At 40.4% G+C, this 23,901-nt stretch overlaps 2 protein-coding genes across 9 annotated transcripts in view; one reads left to right on the forward strand and one right to left on the reverse strand.

The window, feature by feature from the left end:
- Positions 1-1,881: 1,881 nt before the first annotated feature.
- On the reverse strand, positions 1,882-14,928 carry C1H5orf22 (chromosome 1 C5orf22 homolog). Its single transcript, XM_021552329.3, has 9 exons — positions 14,802-14,928; positions 12,240-12,385; positions 10,565-10,714; positions 8,157-8,613; positions 7,503-7,565; positions 6,416-6,537; positions 5,481-5,547; positions 4,768-4,907; positions 1,882-3,581 (listed from the first exon to the last, which is right to left on the reverse strand). The coding sequence occupies exons 1-9, from the start codon at positions 14,904-14,906 to the stop codon at positions 3,449-3,451; spliced, it is 1,383 nt and encodes a 460-aa protein (XP_021408004.2). The 5' UTR covers positions 14,907-14,928; the 3' UTR covers positions 1,882-3,448.
- Positions 14,929-14,970: 42 nt separating this feature from the next.
- The window catches only part of DROSHA (drosha ribonuclease III), a 71,834-nt gene continuing 62,903 nt past the window's right edge, over positions 14,971-23,901 (forward strand). Inside the window, exons 1-6 of one of the 8 annotated variants that reach the window (XM_021552351.3) lie at positions 14,975-15,021; positions 16,510-16,629; positions 17,752-18,609; positions 21,643-21,735; positions 22,649-22,880; positions 23,421-23,562. In XM_021552351.3, the coding sequence (XP_021408026.1) occupies positions 17,759-18,609; positions 21,643-21,735; positions 22,649-22,880; positions 23,421-23,562 (1,318 nt within the window). In that variant the 5' untranslated portion in view covers positions 14,975-15,021; positions 16,510-16,629; positions 17,752-17,758. The other 7 variants (XM_077786109.1, XM_077786119.1, XM_077786108.1 and 4 more) reach the window with 7 other exon arrangements.

Here is a 23,901-nt window from a genome sequence, read left to right on the forward strand (position 1 = left end):
ACTTCTTGAATGCTTCAGACTATGGCGAGTAAAGCTTTCCTTTGGAGATGAGAGGTCCCTTATCTGAGAGAGAGGGGAGTTGGGAGTCCCTTTAAGTCTGCAGGGTGGAACACCCATTAAGGGACCCAGCACTTTCCAGAGCTGTGCTTGTGACAGAGAAGCAGGGCATACAGTGGTCCACAGCCTCAAAGGCAAGTAAGGAATAAAAATAACTTTGGGGGGCTGATATGATTCTCCCTTGGGGTCACTGCAGACCTAGAGCCAGACTGCCTCTGTCCCAGGACTGGTCTATGGCTGAACCTGCTGACATTGAGGAAATTTGTGCCAAAGCAGGAGCTGGGACTGGGTTTGTTGGGTCCCTGCCTATTTACACTGTGGGGTGAGAGCTGCACTTCTGCTGTGATGACAGAGCATTTCCTCTTGCAAGAGACATTGAAAGCTGAAGACAGAAAATCCTTCCATCCTTCCTCCTGAGAGTGTTTGGGACTTACAAAGTTTGTGTCACTGATGGGGACAACAGAGTCCATCAAACAGGACAGAAGGGGATCTTCCAGTGCTGTTCCTTGGATAAGGAGAAAACACCCGTATTCTGGGTGTCCTAGAAATAGTTATAGAACTGTTTAGATTGGAAAATACCTCTAAGATCGAGTCAAATCATTAACCCAGTACTGCCAAGTTCACCACTAAACTGAAGCCCTAAGTGCCACATATGCAGATCTTTCAGATACTTCCAGGGAAGGGTCACTTTCCCCAAATCTGATCTTGCTGGAGAATTATCTTCTTCCTCAGTAGCAGCAGAAAGAAGATATTTATGGAGTTGACTCTTCAGCCGCCACAGTCCAGCTCTGACCAAGTCTAGGGTAACTGACTCACAGCATCATTACCAATGGACAGGAAGGGACAGAACTGCCACAGACACTGAGACAGAAGCCTCAAGGAGGGGAAGAAATGGTAAGAGAGAACACAGTAACCTCCACCATCTGACTCATCCCCTGTTCATTCTTCTTGGAAAAACTCATTTTTTTCCACAAAAAATGAGTGAAAAGCTGGGAATCCACAGGGTGGCTGGGGTGCAGAGCTGATGATGCACAGGGAAGGCAGAAGCTGCTCAGCATATCTCATTTAAGGCCCTATTTCATTCTGTACACAAATGTGTGGCTGCTCAGATTGACGGCCCATTTTGGAAGCCGAGCCACAATTACAACAGAACTATCTCTACCACTGAGGAATATCTGCAAACGCCCTCCAAACAGGGCATTCTTACTCCTCCGTGATGCCAAAGGGAGTAGCAGAGCAAACAAAGGCATCTAGACACAAGAGACAATATAAAGCTCCTTAGACAGTGCTGCTATGCTAATATCCTGAGGTGGGTTTATTTCTAATAGGCCTTCATGTCCATCCTTACAGCACAGATTAGAGGAGTAATGCATTACAATTTCACTGTCTTGTTCTGCATAATATATACTGAAATAAGCTGAGAGGAAAATGAGTTAGACACAGGGAATGGAGGATTTGTGCATCTGGTTAATAAATAAGCCATATAGGGCAAAAGCAAGAAATAAGACACCTGTTTCTGGCTTGGCTTGATTACTTTTCATCAAAGTTAAAAACAAGCTTGCAAATGTCCTTAATGTAGGAATTAATATCTTTGTTATTATGAGAGACTGTCATTTTCTGGCATAACAGACTGTGTTAGTCAGAGATTTCAGATTATAACAATTTGACATTAATAAACAAAAACTATTCTTGAAAGGAAATTTGTTAATTAACCTGGAAAACAAATAGACAATTCAGGATGTTACTTTGACTCTGCAAAGCTGGGGTGAACATGTGTGCATGAACCAACATAGGCAGGCACAGGAACAATCACAAGACCACAGGTAAAATGCAAAGAAGGAAGTTTAATTTTGTTACTTCACCAAACAAGGCACCCCAGAGCAGCATCCAGGCAGAGATGCAGGCACTGTAGGGTTTGGTCCATACTAAAGGTTCTCCCACTCAGATCCCTCAGCCCTGGCTATCAGGCAGCGTTTTGCCCTCCCTTGCCCAGGCTTTCCCTAGGGAAAACGGGCTCTCACCTGCCCATCCAGGAGGGGCTGTCATGCCCCACATGGGTTGTTTTCTACAACCTTATGAAAAGCCCAGCATGAAGGATCTTTAACTTTAAAAAAAACCCAAAAAACAATCCTTATACAAGCAGCACATAATCTGACTGCACTTCATTGCTGTATGTGATGTATAGCTGTTTATAATTTACGAAGTATTAAGGATATTGGCTCCAAAGCTCCTTGTGACAGACATGTCACAAAACCATAAATAAAATGGATCCATGGTCATGGAATTTATTCTACTAGAACAAATATTTTAAAGCAATGATGTATTTACAATCTATACTATAGTCATTTGTACCAACAGCGGAAGTAATAAAAAACTTTAGAAGTACACAAAGTCTCTGTAAAGCAAAGAGTAAGGTTAGCAAATGAACTCTGTTATTTCAAAAGAAATTACAAGCGAAATTTATTTGTAATATAAGACAATATTCTAGGTAGCATTTTCTTTCCTGTTTCAGTCTCATTCCAAATAAATCCTGTGGGGTTTTTTCCTCTGTAAGTGCCAGTTTTCTCTATATTGATTTCTAAAATAAGTTGTTCTAAAGCTGTTATTCCCTAAATAGCAACACCAAAATGAGTGAAAACCTGGTACAGAATGTTTTGCTGCTGACTTCAGTCAAGAAAAATCTTTGTTTCTGAAGAAGCTATCAGTTCTTTGCAGGATTTAAAACATAAAAGCATGCACATGCATACATACATTTTATCTTCAAAATAATGTAAAAGTAAAACTACCAAGCCCAATGTCTATATATTAGGGATATTATTTAAGTCCCCCATAAAATACTCTAAGGCAAAATACATAAATTATATTCTGTGTATGGGGTATGAGCTGCTCTAGAGAAATGAGAGGGTCGTCTCAGCACGACAGATAGGAAACATCACTACATAGACCAACAGCTTTAAGGGCATTTTTAAGACCAGCTTTTAAAAGACCTAATACAACTGAGGAGCAAATCTGTTGCCAAACTAAAAAAAAAATATATAACAGAAAACCATTTTAATAAATTTTTTAATTATTTTTTTTTTACAGACACAAAGAAATGGGATAAAACCCCTCAATTTATAGACAAAAGGTCGTTGCTCTTGCACCAATTTTAAGAAACAAGACAGTAAAAATAAGAATTACAGCACTAATCTGAACAAAGCCAAACAGGTAACAGTCTGTTCAGATGCAGCCAATGACGTGGAGAAAACAATGCAACTCAAACCATAGCTGGGTCAGCTTGGCTTCTAGTGCCACCTGCTGAAATAACAGCAGTCTTCCCCTTGCAATCACAGATAATGATCAATTTATATTAATCCTCAGCATTAGACAGCAGCACAAAAAAAAAGAAAGGTCATGAAGAAGATGAAGTGCTTGAGTAATCTAAGTGCACATCCAGTGAGCCATACACTGAATGTAGTAATTCGAGAACCTTCTCTTGAATGATATCAACCTGCTCCGAAGGGCAGTAGTCATCCAAACTTGATCTGTTAAAAAAAAAAAAAATAAAGGAAGCATGACAATACAGATATCACAACTATAACCACACTGTGTATTCCTGCAATGCTCTGTGGCTAGACTGAAGCTTCTTTCAAACTGTGGCAAGTTTTGCCTCCCAGTATCCCTTTGAAGCATAGTGCTGTGTTTCTTATCACTACATTTTAAATTTAATAAAAAGTCTGCAGCAGATCAGGAACATGATCTAATCTTTCCTGTTCTATTCTCTTCCTGAATCTGGCACAGAACACGCTGGCTGTCAAAGTTCAAGCAAAGGATCTAATTAAAAGACACATTGAAAATTTAGATTGAAAAATTGAAATCCTACTGGTAAAGCAGGCAGGAAAACTTGAAAAACATCTTCACAATACCTGGCATATAGCATTTTTTACAGTATCTATTAATGAACTTCAAACAAGTATTCGTAAAAAACTGACTTCCTGAATTTTTTATCTGTTAAGGTCTACAGAGATGATTTTGGTTTCTCCACAGCAGTGGATAATAACCCTGTAATTGGCTGAGGGAATAGTTTTCTTTTATTGCAGGAATTAGCCATACTAGTTCTTGTTGCCAAAACCAGTTTCATATCAGCTTCTGCTATTGTTACTGGCGCTTTAAAAGCATAATTAGTATTTCTGACGGATTAAATTACAATAATTTGTCAAGAGGCACACTGTGATCTTCAAATTAGATTTTTTGGGCCAGTTCTTTAGTTCTCCCAGGTTCCTGGCCTCAAATGCTATTCTGTTATTCTAAATAAAACCCTTAAAGTCCTGGAATCCTAATTTTTACACCATAATAAGTTTTACTAGAGCTTTGATGAACATAAACACTTTTCAATCTATGAGATAAAAACTCATTCCAGCAAAAGTTTCACTGAAAAAAAGAAATCCTATCTGTAGTACAATAAACCCTAGAGCAAGAGAGTAAGGAAGGTGGGATTTCAGCCCAAGGTAGCTTTGCTCTAATTAACTCAAGTAACACAAGTAGAGATGTATGAACTCCAGTGACATGTATCAATCCCTCATCACAGCCTTTATATAACCTGTGCTGAAGTACTGTAAGGCTTCCACTTCAACAGAGCTTGAAACAGAACTAGTGCTATACTGACAGGATCACTTAGCTTCATAAGCATAGTCTGGACATTTTAAAGTGAAAGGATCTGCACGGTCTTACCGAGCAATTGTCACCAGTGTGGGCTTGGGCAGATCTGTCAGTAGAACTTTAATGGATTGTATGAAGCCTTCAATCTCATCTTCAGTGCTAACATGGTGAGGAAGCTCCACATAATCACAGGTCAGACCAGCCTGATGGACCTGTGGGTAAATTAAAGACAGATTTAATTTCTGTTGATGAATTATAGATACCGCTTATGCATGTAGAAAGTCTTTAGGATACCATCCCTAGCCCATCATGTAACTTGCACCTCTTCACATAGGGGAGTTTTTCCCCCAGCTTGCTCTTTAAACAAGTAAAATTCTGGAGGTTGTATGGATTATTTTGTTATCTCCAGTACCCTGTACCTCTTCTTATGAATTCAGAGATGCTGCAGTCCTTGAAGATGACATAGGTACCTTATTTTAAGTTCTACAAAGGAGATCAAAAGACTAGTGAAATTTAGCCTCCATTCACAGGATGCAGCCCAAGACATTATAGTACTGGAAGATCACACTAAAGTTGCCTAAATATAGACAGACAAACAGACTACAATATTAGCAGCTTTGAAAGAAAAAGCTGGTTTAAGTAATAAGACATAAAACCTGAGGAAAATTACCAAAATGGCACAAAGTCCTGAATCAAGAAGCAAGTCTGAAAGGAAGTATGACTCTCCCTCCCTGTCAAAGCTATGCATTTGACATCTGTCTACTTTCTTCCTCTTTGTCACCTACCATTTCATAGTCTGGGCTTTCCATCCTGGTTTTCAAACTGTGAACTAGTTGAACAAGTGGCTTCATTCTGGAGTTAAAACAAAACCAAAATTTGTTACAAACAGTTAGAAACATTTATATACCTTAAATGGTTAGGAAAAAAAATGGTGAGGAAAAAAGAGGGAAGTAGAAATTATGGCCTAGGATTTGAAAAGGAAATTTGCTCTTCTGTGTCATCTTGCATTTGCAGAAATGGAAATTATCAGTATTATTGTACTGTTTCACCAGGTCTTTTTTATAAAGTCCCTATATTCATACTTTCCTCTGGCAAGTCCTCCTTGTGAATGAGAAAACCAATCCTCAAATCTTTTACGGTAGATTTGCAGAGAAGCTGTTATAGCTCAAAACTCATATGAACTTTACAGAAAATACTTCCTGTCACTGTTACAGAGGTCATACAGTAACAGCTGCATTTGATGTGGAAAATGAATGATTCTCCTATCAAGGAAAAGCTCAGAATTTCCCTGTCTCTTTTAATCTGAAAACTCTTCATGTGAAAACATCTAGTTTAAAAGCAGAGTGACGCAGTTCAGATGTTTAGTAGAGACTGTTGCTCACAGTTCCATCAACTTCCATTTTTCAAAAGAAAGCAGAACCTTTGGGAGCACCAAAGAACTGCTTCTCCATGTCCTCCTTGGTTTGTTACCTTTTTTGAGAGCTGTGCTACACATTGATGACCAAGGTTTTAGTCACCAAATATGCCTCCATCCATAGACAACAAAACTTGCATGAAGCTGTACAAGACTGCATTTCCAAAGCTTACAGTAGTGCTGAAGACAGCAGACTGCTTTTCCAGTGTGTACTTGCACAGATCCTATCCTTTTCTGTTATCGGAATGCTGGACTAACCAGTCTCAGACTTCTATTTCTAATTTAGGCCTTTTAGAAATCTCCTACCCAGGATATGAAGCCCATTTCTGTAGGGTTTCTTCGTCATCACTGTCACACAAATCTGCAAATGCTGCTTCCAGATCTTCCAGCTGATGAACACGGTTTTCAACACAATCCAGCAAGTCTTCCTTTGAATAAGCATATACAAAAGTATGTTAAGGAAAAAAAGGTAAGAACATCATGACTTATCCTATTATTTAAATTCTGTAATGATTGATCTACTGGAAGTGGGGAAATTGGAAACAAGCAATTTATTCCTTATAACAAATGCCTGCAGAAACTATTATACCTTCAGAATAAATCACCTCACTTTGTTCTGATTTTCCCATTACAAATTTTAAAAAGCCACCTTTTAAATATGTACCTGTTTTTATTCCTGATTTACTAAGAAATAAAAATAAATCTGCCAATATTCAACATATCTTTCTTTATTCACATATATTAAATAGGTTTCATTTATTTGTTATAATTAAATGTGTTGAATCTCTATCTTAGTGTTCAGATGAGATTATGAAAGCCTGTATTTCCATGTTTCAGAAGCACATAAAATGAAAAGTACATTACAGTACTTTTTTGCAGTATGGCATATAATAATGTAATCCCACATCTGAACAAAAAGATAAAATACCAAATACACATTCATCACAGCTCTGACTATCAAGAAAGAGCAATAAGGGAAGGAATGGGAGAGCCAGGAGGAAGGAATAAAAAAAATAAAAAAGAATCAGCCATTAAAAAAAAAAAACAAAAAATAAACAGCCCACCACACCTAAGCCCTGTTAAGCCATAAAAAGAACAAGTTTGTTGGTGACTTACTAGGTTTTCATTCCTTCCATGCCAATTACCATTTTGTTTACAGAAAACAAATTTTCACAACTCATACAAAATATTTATGCAATGCACATGTTTAATCAAAACATTTAATAGATAAAAAAATTTCTAAGATGCTGCTGATTATTTTTGGCTGCATAACTTAATGCGAGACCACTTCATTAAGCACCTTTGATAGGCTCCTTCCTGTTGTCGTAATTCATTTTCACTGAGTAAATAAAAAGAATCATTCCTTCATATGTTCCACAAGGAAGCATCATACCTCTGTTGCATTTTTATGTGGCTTCTTGAAATTGTACAACTCTTGCAAAAGCTCATATTCTGTCTTTGAAAAAGAAAAAAAAGAGGAAGAAAATGACTCTTCAAATGAGAAACCCAATCCTCAAAGCCTTCAAAAAAAGATCTTTCCCTACTCTAATATGGCAATAATGAACATACAGCCTCTCATCAGGACAAGCTACCACTCTTTGCCTTTCAAAAGGCTCAGTAGTGTTGATTATCCAATCTCCTGATACCATCATGGCTTTCTAAGCCCAGATTATAGAGGTAAAAATGATACAGGCTCTCATATCTTGCTGTGGGTATTTGGAAGGTAACCTCTGGAAACCCAAGCATAGCTTTTATGTCCCAAGCAACGAGTAGAAGTTGAATATACCCCTGAGTTTGAATGTACACTCAATATTGATACCAAGTGTAAGAAAATCCTCTGATTTGGTGGTTATAATTCTTTACCACATATTTCCATTTTAAAGAAATATTTCTAAGGGAGTATATCTCTTTAAAGTATTACCATTAATCATTAACCATGGTCAGCTATTCTGCTAATTTAGTTTAGATGAGTTTCTCCATAGACAATAAATACTAAGGCTGGAACTCTTTTGTGAGTGGTACAAGGCTTCTCAATTTCCATACTTACCTGTGTGTACATTTCTTTAAATGGATTTTTAACTGAAAAAAAATCTAAGTCGATGTCCAAAACATATGCATCTCCTTTCTGCAGTACTTGGCAGACATCTTTAGCAATGTCCCTTATTGGGCATTCACTGTTTTTGAAGCTTGAAGCTGAGCCCTCTGCCAAAGATTCTGCCCCATTTAAGGCACCTGAATTTTGTATTTCCTTTTCCTTCACACTCGGGATGTTGTGATTAAAATCACCAGGATCCAGTGAAGAGGCAGAAGTGGCACTTGCTGTGTCATCTGTATTTAGCTTCAGTCTTTTAGCAGATGTTACTTTGCCATTTCCTTCACGGCTGTTTGATGATTGAGTAGGATTGATGAGAATGACGTGCAAATTTAAAGGCTTCTGGTTTTCTAGCTGATCAGCAGGAACATAAAGACCATCACTTAAGAAGTAATTATCTGTGCCTGTAACCCTACAATTGACAATAATTCCCAGTTAATACACACCTTAGCAAAGAGCTTAGGAAAAAGCATTTTATACTTTAGAGATCCAGAGAAGAATGAATAGATGTTTGATGGTTAATGAAAGCAATAAAAATGTGTAGAAAGAAAATATTTCTTTTAATTCTCAAGTTTAAATTATATTAAAGTTTCTTCGACTTCTTTATTGTGGAATATATTAAAATTCACTTAATATTTCTTATGATAACCCTACAAGGTTTTAATGGATAAGGAAAAGTTAATGCATTATGTCCAGTAAGATTAATTTGAAATTGAATTTCATTTTCAAGACAACATCCAGAATTGACAAGATATTATCAATACTACGGCACGTAAGACTGCAAATATATGGATATTTTGCCTTGGTTTTATAATATTCTAGGAAAATTATTACAGTTGGGTTTGAGAAGTGCCCTGAGATGCATATAGATTGGCTTAGTGAAAGTAAAATATTATGAATTCATAAGTAAAATTTAACTTTTTTTACCCCAACAGATTCCCTAAGTGATAAACATGGTAACTAGAGGATAAATAACAATCAATTGAATCCACTTTAAAAAACCCAAAAAACAACTAACCAACCAAAAGCAACACTAAAACTTCTACTTATAGTGCAAATTTAAAGAACAGAATTTTCAACCTGTATTGTAGTACTTTAAGCCTTAAGAATCATAAACTCAAATAACAAATAAGATTAAGAAGTGTGAACTTCTGCTCACTTGTGGTATGGCCTCAGGGTATCACCATCAATCAACCACAAAGACAAATCATTTCCTAAGTAGGAGAAATTTGAAGTTCAGTTCCCCAGCGTCTTGTGGCTGGATTACCCTCAGTTTGTCAAGGGGAGAGGCTGGATTACAGCCCCATCTTGTTGACAAGGCTATCACAGCACATCTTCCCAGAAATTCTGCAGGGTTCACCATGAGCCCATAGTACCTTAGTGTCCACTAATGAAGAGGCTGTATCTATTGCCCATCCATCTTTTGTCATCAAAACTTTTAGGAAATTTGTATTTATGAGGATTCTTTCCCTTTCTTCTTTGATGGTCTTGGTAGGCCTAGAACCTGAAGAAAATGTACCCAAATGTCTTCAAAAGGAAGTCTGAAATGCTGTTTGCATGCCTGCTAAAGCCATCAGTGAAAGAGCTATTCAACCATTGTGCATTATTCCTATATACTGGCTAAATTATTAAATGCAACAGAAAGCACTAGCTTTTTTAAAAAAATCATTTAGGTTCCCTTTAGGCTTCAGATTCAGAATCATAGAGCATTAAATGTTTTATTTAAGGTGGTAAAACAAAGCACTTCTCTGCTGTCTTCTGTTAAACTTGCTTCAAAATATTTATTTTGCTATGCTCACAAGAGCCATGATTTGCAAATATCCCCTAAAGCTGCACAAAATCACAACACTGTTAATATGGTGAATACAAAATTATTATGGACTGCATCCTGCAGAATGGTGAGGGGCTCTAATTTGAACTTGAATCACAGAATAATTAAGATTCAAAGAGACAACTGGAAGTCTCTAGTCAATCATCTGATCAATGCAGAACTGACTTCAAAGCTAGATGAGGCTGCTCAGGTGAATTGTCCTTTATCAAACGATGGAGAATTCACTACCTGAGTGCCTGTTTCAGTACTTACCTAAATTAACTTCAAAAAACAACAACAACAGCAACAATAAAAACTCCAAACAAACAAAAAAACCCACCCCACACTAGAAAAACAGTCATGGCTGATACCAATTAACAATTTTACTAGTTAGAACAAAGATTAAATTGATACAAGTATAACTGCATTAGGTTCTAAGGAAATTATAAACATAAATTAAATGTTCATCTTTATCCAAGAAAACAAAACAATTCCAATGAAAATCCATAGAGATGGCTTTTATATTACTAATATATGTCAGCAGACAATTCACCTGATCGTTGTTGTTGATAAATCTTTCCCAATTAGAAAACTGTGTTTCCCTTCCGAGATCTGCTGAGCCCAGTGTGGGTGAAGCCACACGACTTGAGAAATATGGCCAGCATAAACAGCAGGCATAATCCAGTTTTCAATACTTAATTCACTGTAATCAGTAGAGAAAGACACAAGATAAATATAAATGGTCAAGAACACCACAAACATCTTCCACAACTTGAAGGCCCCCATGCAAATAATCTAAAAGTAGTACTCCATGTAAGGGTAAAGAAAGAAAGAGAGGGAAATCTTTATTCCTAAGACAAACCAATAAGGTCTGTAGTAGATGTAGAGTGGAATTGGCTTCACTCTTAGCATGGCACTTTGATTATAAACTCCTTAGGGGTGGACTTGGCAGTGTTAGGTTAATGGTTGGACTCAATAACCTTAGAGGCCTTTTCAACATCAGTGACTCTGTGATTCTATGCCCTTTATCTCTTGATACATCAGACAGAGGAGAGTGCAAGGAACATCATCAACATTGTTGCAAATAACTTCAAACTGACCTCATGAGAGTGTTTTATTGTAAACTTCTCCAAGTGTATTTTAAATGTCATCCCAGTAATTAGAGTGAGTCAATCCACATCCACAGGATTAGCATCTTTCCTCATAATCAAGACCCTATTTATTTTAGGTGTATGATGCCAACTGTATCCTGGCCTGCAGCAAAAGAAGTGTGATGAGCAGGTCACAGGAGGGAATTCTGCCCCCCTGCTCCGCTCTTGTGAAACCACACACCTGGAGTGCTGCATCCAGCCCTGGGCTCCCCACATAACAATTACATGGACCTGTTCAAGCAGGTCCAGAGAAGGCCACAAAGATGATCATAGGGCTGGAATACCTTTCCTATGAGGACAGGTTGAGAGAGTTGGGGTTGTTCTCTGCACAGAACCTTATAGTACCTTCCAATACCTTAAAAGGGACTACAAGAAAGCTGGAGAGGGACTTCTTAAAAGGGTATGCAGTGATAGGACAAGGGCTTAAACTGAGTGGGTGTTTAGATTAGATATTAGGAAGAAATTCTTCATGGTGAGTGTGGTGAGATACACCACGTGGGCTGTCCAAGCAGTTGTAGGTGACCCATAGTCAGAAGTGTTCAAGGTCAAGTGGGATGGAGACTTGAGCAACCTGGTCTAGTGGCAAGTGCCCCTGCCCATGGAAGGGGAGTTGGAACTAGATGATCTTTAAAGTTCCTTCCAACCCAAAGCATTCAATGATTTTGTGATAGAGTCCACAAAACCTTTTAGTCACTCAATAAAGAGAACAAAATATTGACTATGGCTAAGGTGATTCAAGTACACCAAATGCATCAGCTTGTAATTACAGCTTTTCAGACAAAGCATCCAGAGTGCTTTCCTGTTACCCAGAAGAAACATTTGGCTTAATACCATCATACACTATTGAGTCAATACACAAAGCAACGTCATGCATCTTAAATTGCTTGATACGCAATGTAACTTTTGCCATTAAAAAATAAAGTTTCAGCAAAAGTGAAAAGACAGAAGATGCAACTTGAATGTGACTTATATCACTTTTGTTCATCCCTCCTAAGCAGTCATAGCAATAATCACTGTGAATCAAAGGCAGCAAGAATTAGACTTAAAGTCTACTCTGATGCAGTACCCAGGACTTGCCTAAAAAGAGCTTCTTTGTCAAATACTGTGTCTGCAGGCATATTCACAGGAATGAGAAGGTCTGGATGGGAATCAAGATGAACAAAACTGATGTTACTGGCAGGAAGATGCTTTGAACCAATGGCACGATAGATGAAAGGCAGCACCTAAAGCAACATGAATAAAAACATTTTAATGATAGTCAGTGAGCTGAAAAATGCAACAGCTTTAGCAGCAAAACCACCAGTACCACTTTTATTCCTTTAGAATTTTATTAGAGGGAGGATGAGACAGAAAACAATACAGAGGGAAAATAACTCCAGTGGCAAGACAACTCGTGAACAGTAATCATTATAAGCCCAAGTGCTCCAGATGAGAAACTGCTGAAAAGTCACAGCCTTACACCCTTTTTCCTTCTTTATAGGAAGTCTTGTCTGCAGTAGCTCTTCTCACTAGCCATTCAACTCTATTCCTAGATGTTTGAGGGGTTTTTTTTCCATTTACACCGAAGACTCAGGAATGCCTTTCCTCTTCTGCAGATCATTGGCCTTGTACTTCTTTTCCCATGCTATAAAGCTTTCTCACCATGCACTGGTGCTATGGAGATAAAAACAGTTTGCTCCTTATGTTTTATAAGTTAAATGATATAGACTGAAAACTGACGCCACCATGATTTAAACTTCAGCTGATCATTAAACCTATTCCTCTTGGAGAATTAATTCCTAATCCTTCCATTACTGCTTGCAATAGAGACTATCTTTCTTACCTGTCCAACTTTATTCTCTGCTGAAGTTCTTCACTCAGATAGGTGAAAAACAGGAGATGAAGCAACTCACCAATTTACAGGAATAGCAAACCACTGAACTGCAATAATATGGGGTGGTAAAAATGAGAAAACTGATGGCTGTTTTCTCTTGGAGCTCACAGAGGCTCTTCCACAGTTAGAGAGAATCAACTGCCTTGGCTATCAGAGCAAATCCAACAAGGATTGTGAATGACAGCACTATTATACAGGGAATGTGAAGACTGTAAGAAGCAACAAAAAATATATGTGACCTCTGCATTACAAAAGCAACTGAGCTACTTTTTTGGCATAAAACTGATTAAGATGATAAACCCTGCATACTGCATAGGCATAACCGTAAAACATATGTATATTATTGCAACAATAGATAAAACAAGATTAAAACCAACATGGGTTTCCTGTTGCATGGCTTTTACTTTTTTGTAACAAAGAAGCAAGTTGGCCTACTAAATAACATACAGTATTTTCAATTAAAATTGAAGCTTCACCTCAGGTAAGTGCAACTACTGGTTGCAAGAGACAGGAAAGACTAACCTCTCTAACCTTGCAAATTCTCCTGATTTGGACTAAGAACAAAATTTCCTTCATGACAGCTGTTATTATTAATCAGTGCATGATGCAGCTACTGACAACTTGCTCTGGAGGAACATCACTATCAGCAAGGCTGATATCAAAACTTCTGTGAAGTTCTTCCACTTCGGGACAAAAAGCCATTATGTTTTATGCAAGATAGACCAATTAATCCACACTCCTGTGCTGAAAATGTTTTAAATTAAATATATAGTATTAATATAACTTTAAGCTGACTAAAACCAGAAATATAGAGACTAAAGTAAAGAAGGATCATTAAGAGGTATTATCTCAGAATTCCTACCACACTGACACTCTAAGTCCTTGGCTACTTAGAGCTGTAAAAATCAGCTGTCACAGCATCCTGTATTCAGCGAGTCTTTACAAAAATGAACGGTATTAAACTACTAACAAATTTGTAACATTATTGTCTTTAAAACACTTTACTACACTAACATTTTCTCTTTGCAAATAACCAAGTAAAGAATCTGTTATTTTAGGATTAAAACCTCAGTTTATGCTATTATAAAAAACCCCATGAGAAACCAGAAACAGCAATTCTAAAGCAATTCCTTCTTCACTCCCTTTTTCAATGACTCCACAAAAAAAAAGGCAAAGCTCCAGATTTTTAACATTCCTCATCAAGTGGGAGTCAATCTACTAGATGGGATAGGATTATATTTACTTATACTCTGCTGACATGTCATACACTGGGTAGGGTTGAGTTTCCAAGCACCCCACTAATAGCCAGCAAATTAAAACAGCAGTGTAATGTAGGTATTATCTCCTTTAAACCACAGCAATTGGTGTGGTTCAATTACAAAAGAAGAAAAAGCAGTCAGCAATAATTGCTTTTAAAAATGCCAAAATGCGATCATGGCAATAAGTCAATCGGGAAGGAAAATCGGGCCACCTGGGCGCTGAAGTTCATTGATGTTTCAGGGCGGAAGGGAAGGCGGCTTTGGGGTTTGTGTGCGGCTGCGGAGGGGAGGGCCGCTCCCCGGGAAGCGCCCGGAGAAGCCGCACACGTACGGGAAAGCGTCTCCCGGGAGGCCGCCGGTGACCGCACCGGGCACCTCTCTTCGCTTCCTCCTGCCCCTCTGAGCATCCGCGCCGCGGAGAAACACCAGCACACACGCAGGCAGGAACAAAGGAAACCCTCCCCATGGCAGTCCCCATCCCCCGGCAGCCCAGCGCGGGGCACTCACGTCCTGGTGGTCCTCCACCACCCAGACGGGCAGGGCCGGGTACCGCCGCCGGGAGGCCCCGCGGGGCCGGGCGGCATCGCCGAGCCGCGGCTCCGCTCCGCTCATGCCGCCGCTCCCCTCGGGCGGGCGGCGCTTCCGCCCGCAGCGCCTCCCATCGCTTTCCTGTTCCGGAGCCGGGCGCTGCGGGCGGCGCTGGGCTCGGCGGCGGCGAGGGCGCCAGGTGGGCTCGGCGTGCCGGGCGGGCTCGGCGTGCCGGGCTGCCCGCGGGGCGGCGGCGGGGCCGCCTCGGGGCGCTCCGCGCTGCTCGTGGAGCTCCGCAGGGGTCGCGGGGTCGGGAGCGCGGCGGCTCCGCGGGGCTGGCGGGGCCGGGCTGGCGCGGGCAGCGGGGCCCGGCAGGGGCGGCTCGGCGGCTCCGTGCCCCCGGGCCGGCGGGAGGCGCCGGTGGGGCGAGGCCGGTGGTACTGGATGGGTCAGGTCGGAAGGGACCACAGTGGGTTGCCTGGTCCAGTCTTCCTGCTCCTGCAGGGTCATCCCAGAGCACATGGCACAGGATTGCGTCCGGACAGTTCCTGGGTATCTCCAGTGAGGGACACGCCGCAGCCTCTCTGGAATCCGTTCCCGCACAGTTAAAGAAGTTCTTCCTCATGTTCCGGTGGAACTTCCTGTGCATCGGCTTCTGTCCGTTCACTCTCGTGCCTGTTGCACGGCACTAGAAGAGCCTGAATCCAGCCTTTTTGATACCCTCTCTTAGGTACTTACAGGCATTGATGATGTCCCCTCTCAGTGCTCTCTTCTCGATGTGTCAGTGCCCTGTTGCTCTCAGCAGTGCATCTGCAGGGAGAGATGAGTTTATTCAGTGTTTTTTAGGGGACCAGTGCTGCTTTAGAATGCAATGGCTCCTATTGGTGCAATAAAATTCCTCTTTAGGTGACAGGGGAAGGGGAGTTTGCTCTTTTTTGTGTTTTTGAAGTTTAATGTGACTTGCGTTTGCAGCAGAGGGAGCTTTAAAATAGTTTGGGCATGTAAAATAGTTCCGTGTCTTTTTGAATCTTTTTTTCCAATTGTGATTCTGGGCTTGCTGAAGGACTAAAATTAAAGTAATAGATCAAGAGCAGTTCTCTGGCATTGGGAAGGTCTGTGAGCTGATAAACAAGACTGTTTTTTTGAATGCTGTGACATGTTAGAAAGAAACGCACCTAAAGATAAGGCACTGTGGTACAGCCTGTTTAAATAACATGTGTATGGGAGCATTAGCAAAGTCTAAAACAGTCTTCTGTTACAAGCCTGAGTTGTGTAAGAGCACAGCAGGAGAACCAAAGCAAAGTTAATTCAGCATCTGATGGATTATAGTCAGTAATATCAAAAGGGTATGCTATTGCCAGACAAAATGGATGTTGACTTTTTTTTTTCTCCCCTGGTTGTGACTTTTTTTTTTTTTTTTTTTTTTGAGAGCCCTTAGAATATTAGAGGGTACTGAGCAGGTGCAGGCTGACTGGAAGGAACACGTGGCTTTATACCATCATGGCTGCTATCTCCTCATAGTGTGGGAATCACACTCACATTGGCACTTGATTGTTCTGGAGAGGGAATACTACCACCAATTCCAGTGGCTTCCACTAAGCACTGCATGTGTAAGGAGGGTCCTCTTGATTCCTCATCTTTGCTATCCGTCCTTTGCCCCTGTGTTTCGTTTCCTTTCTCCCTCCAGTTCACCAGAAGCTGTCTGCTTTCTCTCAGCAAGTGCTGCAACTTTTACTACAGTGTCACCGGAATGTGGCTGAGAGCAGTGCTCTGAGCAGTCCAGGTTGGCCATGTTGCACTATAGCAGGTGGGAGAATATTCTGTGCATGTGTATTCTTCAGCATCAGCAAAGCCTCAGAGAAAGGGAGGCTTTGTTTCTTTTTTCTGGTGATCTTTCCAATTGTGTGTGTCTCCCCTTTCTTTCTCACTTCCCCTTACAGAAAACAGGATTTGACTTCTGGAGGTGCTTAGATCATTTTTTTCACCTCTCCTTCCGTTCCAGCCATAAATTTTCTTAAGTGTTTTTTCTCCTTTTTTCAGGTTTTGAAACTTACCATTGCAATTAAAAAATCAATTTAAACTTTAATGAAGCACAGTGCTTTCATTTATAAATGTTAATGCCTTAAATACATGCCTTGTTTTGAGCAACACTTAAACCTACTTTAAGCAGTGATGGTTTCTCAAGGGTAACAGGGTCAAGAAGGCAGTTGAGGGATTTATTTGGAATCATTTATTTCAGTGAAAATTAAGGAATAGCACAGTCTGCATGATTTTTTTTTTCATAACCTGCAAGATGTGTAACCTGTTTTTCCACAAAAATATACGTACCTCACTTAAAAGAGTTTGAAGGGTCTGTTGAATTCAGTCTTTAGTACACTGGGGACTCAATAGCAAGCTAGTATTTAATTTAAAGTTGACATGATTTGTTTGGCCAGGAGGCATCCAAAGATTTGTTAGTCAAGTCATTCTGCCCAAAATTTAGAATTGTGTTCTAGAGAGAACTTCTTACACAACTTTGGATAACCACTGCAGTTATAATAATGAGTGATTTCTTTGGTGTGGGGTATCCAAAGGTTTTATATCAAAGTGTCAAAGTCCTAGTGGAGGTGCTTGTATCCTTGACCTGCCATCATTACAATAATTTGTTGAAATTACATTGCCCTAACTCGTAAAGCATGATCCAGCTTGCGTTCTGGCTTGAAGACAGTAAGTGCTTTCATGGATTAGAGGCTTGAAGGAATCTAAAGGGGCATAAATGGCCTGCACTAAATGTCTGAGGAGCACAAAGCTCCCAGTGAAAGTGGATATCATTTATTGCTTCTGTTAAAGGAAACTGCAGTGTCAGCACTTCAGGAGTAGCTCCTGCAGATGCATTGAAGACATCTTACAAAAACTGTGTGACACTGCATTTTTATTTTCCTCAATAAAGGTGAGCCATGTCTTTCCATTCTGGGCGAGGATGTCCCCGTGGCCAGGGGGGACCAGGAGCAAGGACTTCAACACAGACCTACCGCCCTCAGAACCTCCGGCAGCTCCACCCACAGCAGCCCTCCGTGCAGTACCAGTATGAGCAGCAAACTGCCCCTCCAACAACCTACTCCAACCCTCCAGCCACCGGTTACATGCCTCCCAGGCCAGACTTTGTGCCCTATCCTCCTCCAGTGCCCCCTTCCACACAAAATCCCATCAGCCAGTGTCCCATGAGGCCACCATTTCCAAACCACCAGATGAGGCAGAGCTTCCCAGTGCCTCCATGTTTCCCACCCACTCCTCCACCAGTGCCAAACCCTAGCAACACTCCCGTGCCAGGAGCACCTGCTGGACAAAGCACCTTTCCTTACATGATGCCTCCCCCCACGGTACCACACCCTCCCCCGCCGCCAGTCATGCCGCAGCAAGTCAGCTACCAGCCCGTGTACTCGGCAGGCTACTCGCAGCAGTCGTTCCCGCCGCCCAGCTTCAGCAGCTACCAGCACAGCTCCGGCTCCTTCCCGAGCAGCGCTGCCGGCAGCAGCGCCAGCAGCAGCCACTTCAGGCACACGGGGCAGTACCAGGGAGAGAAGTCCCAAAGCGACCGGCGCTCCCCTGACAGGAGCAAGCACTACGATGAGCACCGGCACCGCGAGCACGGGCACATTCACGGCGACAGGCATCGCTCCGCCAACCACGGGGATCGTCGGGATCGGGGCCGCAGTCCGGATAGGAGGAGGCAGGAAAGCAGTCGGCACCGGACGGATTATGAGAGAGGAAGGATATCGCCTCATCACAGAAGTTATGAGCGAAACAGGTAACAGTTACCTGCCTGCAGGGGGATAGATGTCATCATGGCCCATAATGTGTGTTTGCATCAATGTTCTTCCCTTACCCTTGTTTGTCCCTCTAGCTTGGGAAGTAGCCAGTAATCAGGTCTCATGGAAAAAAATACTGTTTAGACACCTTTCAGGTGCACTGCTTTGCCTCACAGTTGTGAGCTGGCAGACTTGTTGCTCTTGTCCATGGAAATAGTTTTTCAAACAACAGTTTCTTTGCATCCCACTGAGTGGATTGTTGAGTAGTGCTCAACATATTTACCTTAGAAATGAATGCACACGTGGCAGGAAAATAGAGTTGTCACTGTAAGACTATAGAAAGTTGAGTCTTACAATTAAGCCCTAGCACTTCAAATTTCAAGATTTGGGTGCCGGGTGTTGCTTTCTTTCAGTAAACCTTGGATTTACAGGGAATACTGACTTGGTGAAGTTTATAGTCTGATAGGGGCCCATAGCTAATATATCGGTTTCTTTGCCCCACGTTGGGCTCCTCTCTCGGGGTTCCCCTGTCAGGGGGAAAACCCTTCTGGAGCTGTTCTGTGTCAGGAAAAGGAGATGCACAGGACTTTTTTGATCTTCAGCTTCTTGTTTATTGTTACCTTATCAAAAGTTTTGCACGCCATCTATACCAGACTCTGCACGCTGGAAAAGCACCGCAAAAATGGCCAACAATCTCTTGTTACAAGGTTTTTTAAGACTAAACTGTCCAATTAAGAAATGACACTTAGATTATTTTACCTTTTAACCAATAACTGATCCTTTGAAGCCCGCAATGAGGACTCCTGCCCGATTATGAGATATCATCCAAACCCATGAAGAAGAAGGCGAAGAAGAACAAACTGCCTCCACCCTAAAACCTCCATCTTGTTCCAATTTACAACATAGTAAAAGTCCCAAAACCTAAATTTCTCACCCAAGTGAGGTGCCATACTAATCTCTATAATCTGTTTCACACTTTCTGGTTTCTAGTCTGTCTTGAAGTCTTGGAAGCTTTCTCCATGAATGAGGGTCAAAGTCAGTGCTTCTCTGTGAGTCAGGTCCCCTCAGAGCAGACAGAGAAATATTTCCTGTGCCCTGGGTTCCCACACTAACTTGCAGTAAGGTGTTTTTGCGAAGAGCTTTTGTTCAGGGTGAAGACCTCAGCAAGCCAACCTCAAGAGAGGCCCGAGGTGAAAATGAAGGTGGGTCAGTTGTAGGCTTCACTGATGTCATTCAGATGTCATTCAGTGTGTGTATTACTTTTGGGATTTATCATAAAATGTCTGTCCCTCTCATGGACACAAATAGCTTGGAAATTATGGGCTGACCTGATGTAATTTGCTGTGGCGTGTTTTAGAGCAAACCATCATCAGTTAAATCTTTCTCATGTCTTAGATTTGTTCTGTTTGTAGCTCTTTATGTGAGCCAATGTGTCTAATGAGCTTTGCCAAAATATTCAAAGAGCTACTGGAAAGTTAAGTATTTATCAGAGTTCCTGGATCACATGCTCTTAATTTTAAAAGCTCAGAATTTTTTCATACCACATGTGGAACGTGAATTTACACATAAAGCCTGTGCAAATGAAGCCTCTTTGATTTAGATATGCAGAGACTTAATTACAGAATCTTAATTGATTTTGAATCTGCAACCCAAACCTCACACGCAGTAGGTTTACTTTTATTTTCAAAAAAGAGTTTTCCTAAAACTGAATGCAAATGGCATTAAGGCACTGGCCTTTTCTGTTTAACATGCTTGTGGAGTTTTCTCCTTTTTTCTGCATAATTTCAAGCTTCAGTTTTAAGTTTTGAAAATACATGTTTTCAGTAGGTTCTTTCTCAAACACTTTGGATTGCTGCTTTAGGCCAACAGCTTCCAGATCTACTTGATAATGTATCTACTTATTTTGATTCAGAACTGTTTGACAGACTTGGGGTTGATTTTTTTTTTTGTGCAGCATCTGTCTCCCAGGCATATCAGATATCATGAAGTATGCTCTCTCTGAAGACTGAAATCCATTAACAAGGCACCAACAAACAAGGATAAATTGGACTGGAAAAAAACAATAGATAATTTATGCAAACATTTTGCTTTGTAAATTTGCATTATTTGGTATTATGAGCACAGAAACAAATATATATATATATGTATGTTCATAAATAATTTTCACTCATTCTGTTAACCCACCAAGCCACTTGCGATAGCTGTTTATAATTTCTAGTGTATCAGCAGACTAGAAGTTAGAACAGATGCACAATGACTTGCCAGCTGTTAGCAGAGTATGAAAGCTGCCTGTGTGATCTTTCCTGCCTAATAAATACAGTAATTTCATAGAATCATTTAGGTTGGAAAATATCCTTAAGATCATCAAGTCCAACCTGTAACCTAATGCTGCTAACTCTTCCACTTAATGGTGTCCCTAAGTGCCACGTCTACATCTCTTTAAAGTGCCTTCAGGGATGATGATACCACCACTTTCCTGGGCAGCCTATTCCATTAGTTGATAACCCTTTGGGTGGAGAAATTTTTCCTGCTATCCAAATAAAATCTCCCCTAGATGCAACTTGAGGCTGTTTCCTTTCATTCTGTTGCTTGTTACCTGGCAGAAGAGGCTGACCCCCATCTGGCTACACACCCCTTTCAGGCAGTTGTGGAGAGCAACAAGGTCTCCCCTGAGCCTTCTTTTCTCCAGAGGATACAACCCCAGCTCCCTCATCTGCTTTGCCATTCGTGAGAGCAGAAGAGGAAAACTGATAATAAATCCTGTGGGGAGTTCGTAGATGTTACCTCTGCATGGTGTGAACTACCCCTAGTGTTGAGATAGATGGCTTTGTGACAAAGGTGGAGGACATGGACACTTGACTGCCTTTTGCAAGTTTCTTGAAGGTCAGTGTTAAGAGCATCTGGGTTTTTAGCAGTCAGCTTATGGGTGTCATTTTGCACAACATGACTTAGGCTGCTTTTGTGTTCCTTTCAGGTGTAGAATGTATGATATACCAGATTTCTCATTTAACTTATTTTTTGAACTTTTCAAGGGAGCGGGAGAGGGAGAGGCATCGGCACCGTGACAGCAGAAGATCACCATCACCAGACAGATCCTACAAAAAGGATTACAAGAGAGCAGGAAGGTGAGGAAGGCTGCATATGATCTCATGAGCATTTGAGGCTCTGTTTATCCATTCATGTGAAGTTTTGTATATGCATGTGAAGTCAAAAAAAAAATTAGTGTCTTAAATTTATAATCATTTACTGATACATGCAAATATCTCAAGACCTTGTAGAGTTAGAAACAAGAAGAATCTCTGGAGAGAGAATTTCTGTGTCCTAAAGACTTTCTCTTAAGTCTTCTAGTCTGTAAAGTGCCAAAATTATTTAAAGTTTCTCTATCATTAGATTATCTTTTAGAAACTTTTCTTATGTTGCTGTTCCTTTCTGAATGCTGGATAGTTGCAAATATTGCAACATTATTGGTTTTGTAGGCAGAAGAGATTAAAAAAAAAGTAAGTAATTTCCTTACTCCTCTTTCAAAAGCATTACTGTTGTGATGCACCTTGTATTGTTCAAAGGTGTGTTAGAGTAACAGAAGTGTTGGTTCTGTATAGTCTTTTTAATAAAACTTAAGTTCTTTTGTCATACCAATAGTTTGTGGGCTGTGCTCTGAAACTTCTTATTGTAACTTGTAGTTTTGACTGATGTGACTTAGTTTTTACCAATGAGCTCCTAACTTAAAAAAATCTGCCTAGAATGCAAGTAAAAATTTTTATTTAAACTCGCATGTAATTTTTATTTTAGTTATTGAATATTACTTAAAATAAAAAGCACATCTAATTTTAAGTCATTTTTATAGTAGTTCAAAGCTACATATTGCTCTTGTACTCTTTATGGTGCAAGAATAAAAAACTTTAAAAGCTAGAAAGGCAACTATTTAAAAACTAGAAAGGCTGCAATTTTTATGATAGAATGATTTACTGATCTGAAGCAAACTGTTTTTCATTTTAAAATAATAAACAGAATTGCTTTTGTTTGCTTTCTCCCACTAAGCCGGTCTCCAAGCAGAGAGAGAAAGAGAACACGGTGGGAGGAGGACAGAGAAAGGTGGTCTGAAAACCAGAGCTCCAGTAAAGAGAAAAATTATACTGCTGTCAAAGACAAAGAATCAGAAGAGAATGCATCTGAAAAAAATGAAGAGGAAGATGAGGAATTGCTTAAGCCAGTCTGGGTTCGCTGTACCCATTCTGAAAGCTATTATTCCAATGACCCTATGGATCAAGTGGTATGTCAGTGAGAACTCCTAAATGACTGCAGACAGTCCTTTATAATATGAACCCTTCAGCAGGATCATAATTTTGTGTCATTTAATTCTTCTCTCATCCAATCATCTCAGTCTTTTAACCCTCATAGGGGCTTCATTTATTCTTATTCTCTGTTTTCATCAGTTCCTTCTGTCTGTTAGCATTCAGATAAGTGGTACATGGAAAAGGCGTACAGTTTTTTGTCTCCAGGAGGAAAAGATCTATTTTTTCCCTGTTATACACTGTGTTTAACCTGTGAGCAGAGATGCCTTAAGCACCGTATATTCCTGCTAACTTGGAGAAGTGCTATACCAGCAAATGAAACAATTTTTCTTCTAGTTCACCTGGTGAAGAAATGTAGTAATATTCTAAAGCTTTATTAGGTATTCCCATGTTTCACTGAAAGATGTCTTTCCCACCTTTTTGTTTTTTTTTCATGAAATGCTAGTAGATGTTGACTTCTTGTGCTATTTTAAGACTGTCCTTTTTTTGTTCTGTTATTTTATTTTTTTTATTAACAGGGGGACTCTACTGTGGTAGGAACAAGCAAGCTCCGGGATCTCTATGAAAAGTTTGATGAGGAGTTAGGAAAGCGACAGGCAAAGGCCAAAGCAGCCAGGCCACCATGGGAGCCACCAAAAACCAAGCTGGATGAAGATTTAGGTAGGCTGAAATGATGACAAAGCTCTGAAATTAAATAATCTGTCGTTAACCTCTTTTGGCAGTTGTTTGTATTTAATAATGTTGTTTTTTGGCAGTTGTTCGTATTTAATAATGTTGGTAAGTCTTTTTTTAAATCCCTCATTTGTATTTCATATCCATGGGAGTTTTACTGTAGCTTTTGATGGAAGTAGGGCTAAATTCTTCACCCTGAAAGCCTAGGGGGGAATAGAGAACATCAAGCACTACCGAATATTAGTTTCTTCCATGGGATAAAACACCCTGAGCATGATCAGATAGTCCAGAGAATGGCACATGAGAGGCTTTGAGGAGCTCCTGGTC

Source organism: Lonchura striata, chromosome 1 (assembly GCF_046129695.1).
Source record: "Lonchura striata isolate bLonStr1 chromosome 1, bLonStr1.mat, whole genome shotgun sequence".
Classification (NCBI taxonomy): Eukaryota; Metazoa; Chordata; class Aves; order Passeriformes; family Estrildidae; genus Lonchura; species Lonchura striata.

Excerpts from the sequence above, each read along its gene's own strand:
- C1H5orf22 (XM_021552329.3), bottom strand. The coding sequence starts at position 14,906 with ATGAGCGGAGCGGAGCCGCGGCTCGGCGATGCCGCCCGGCCCCGCGGG. Across the intron at positions 12,386-14,801 it reads TGGTGGAGGACCACCAGGAC|GTGCTGCCTTTCATCTATCG; the intron begins GTGAGTGCCCCG and ends ATGTTGCTTTAG. Across the intron at positions 4,908-5,480 it reads AAAGCCCAGACTATGAAATG|GTCCATCAGGCTGGTCTGAC; the intron begins GTAGGTGACAAA and ends ATTTACCCACAG.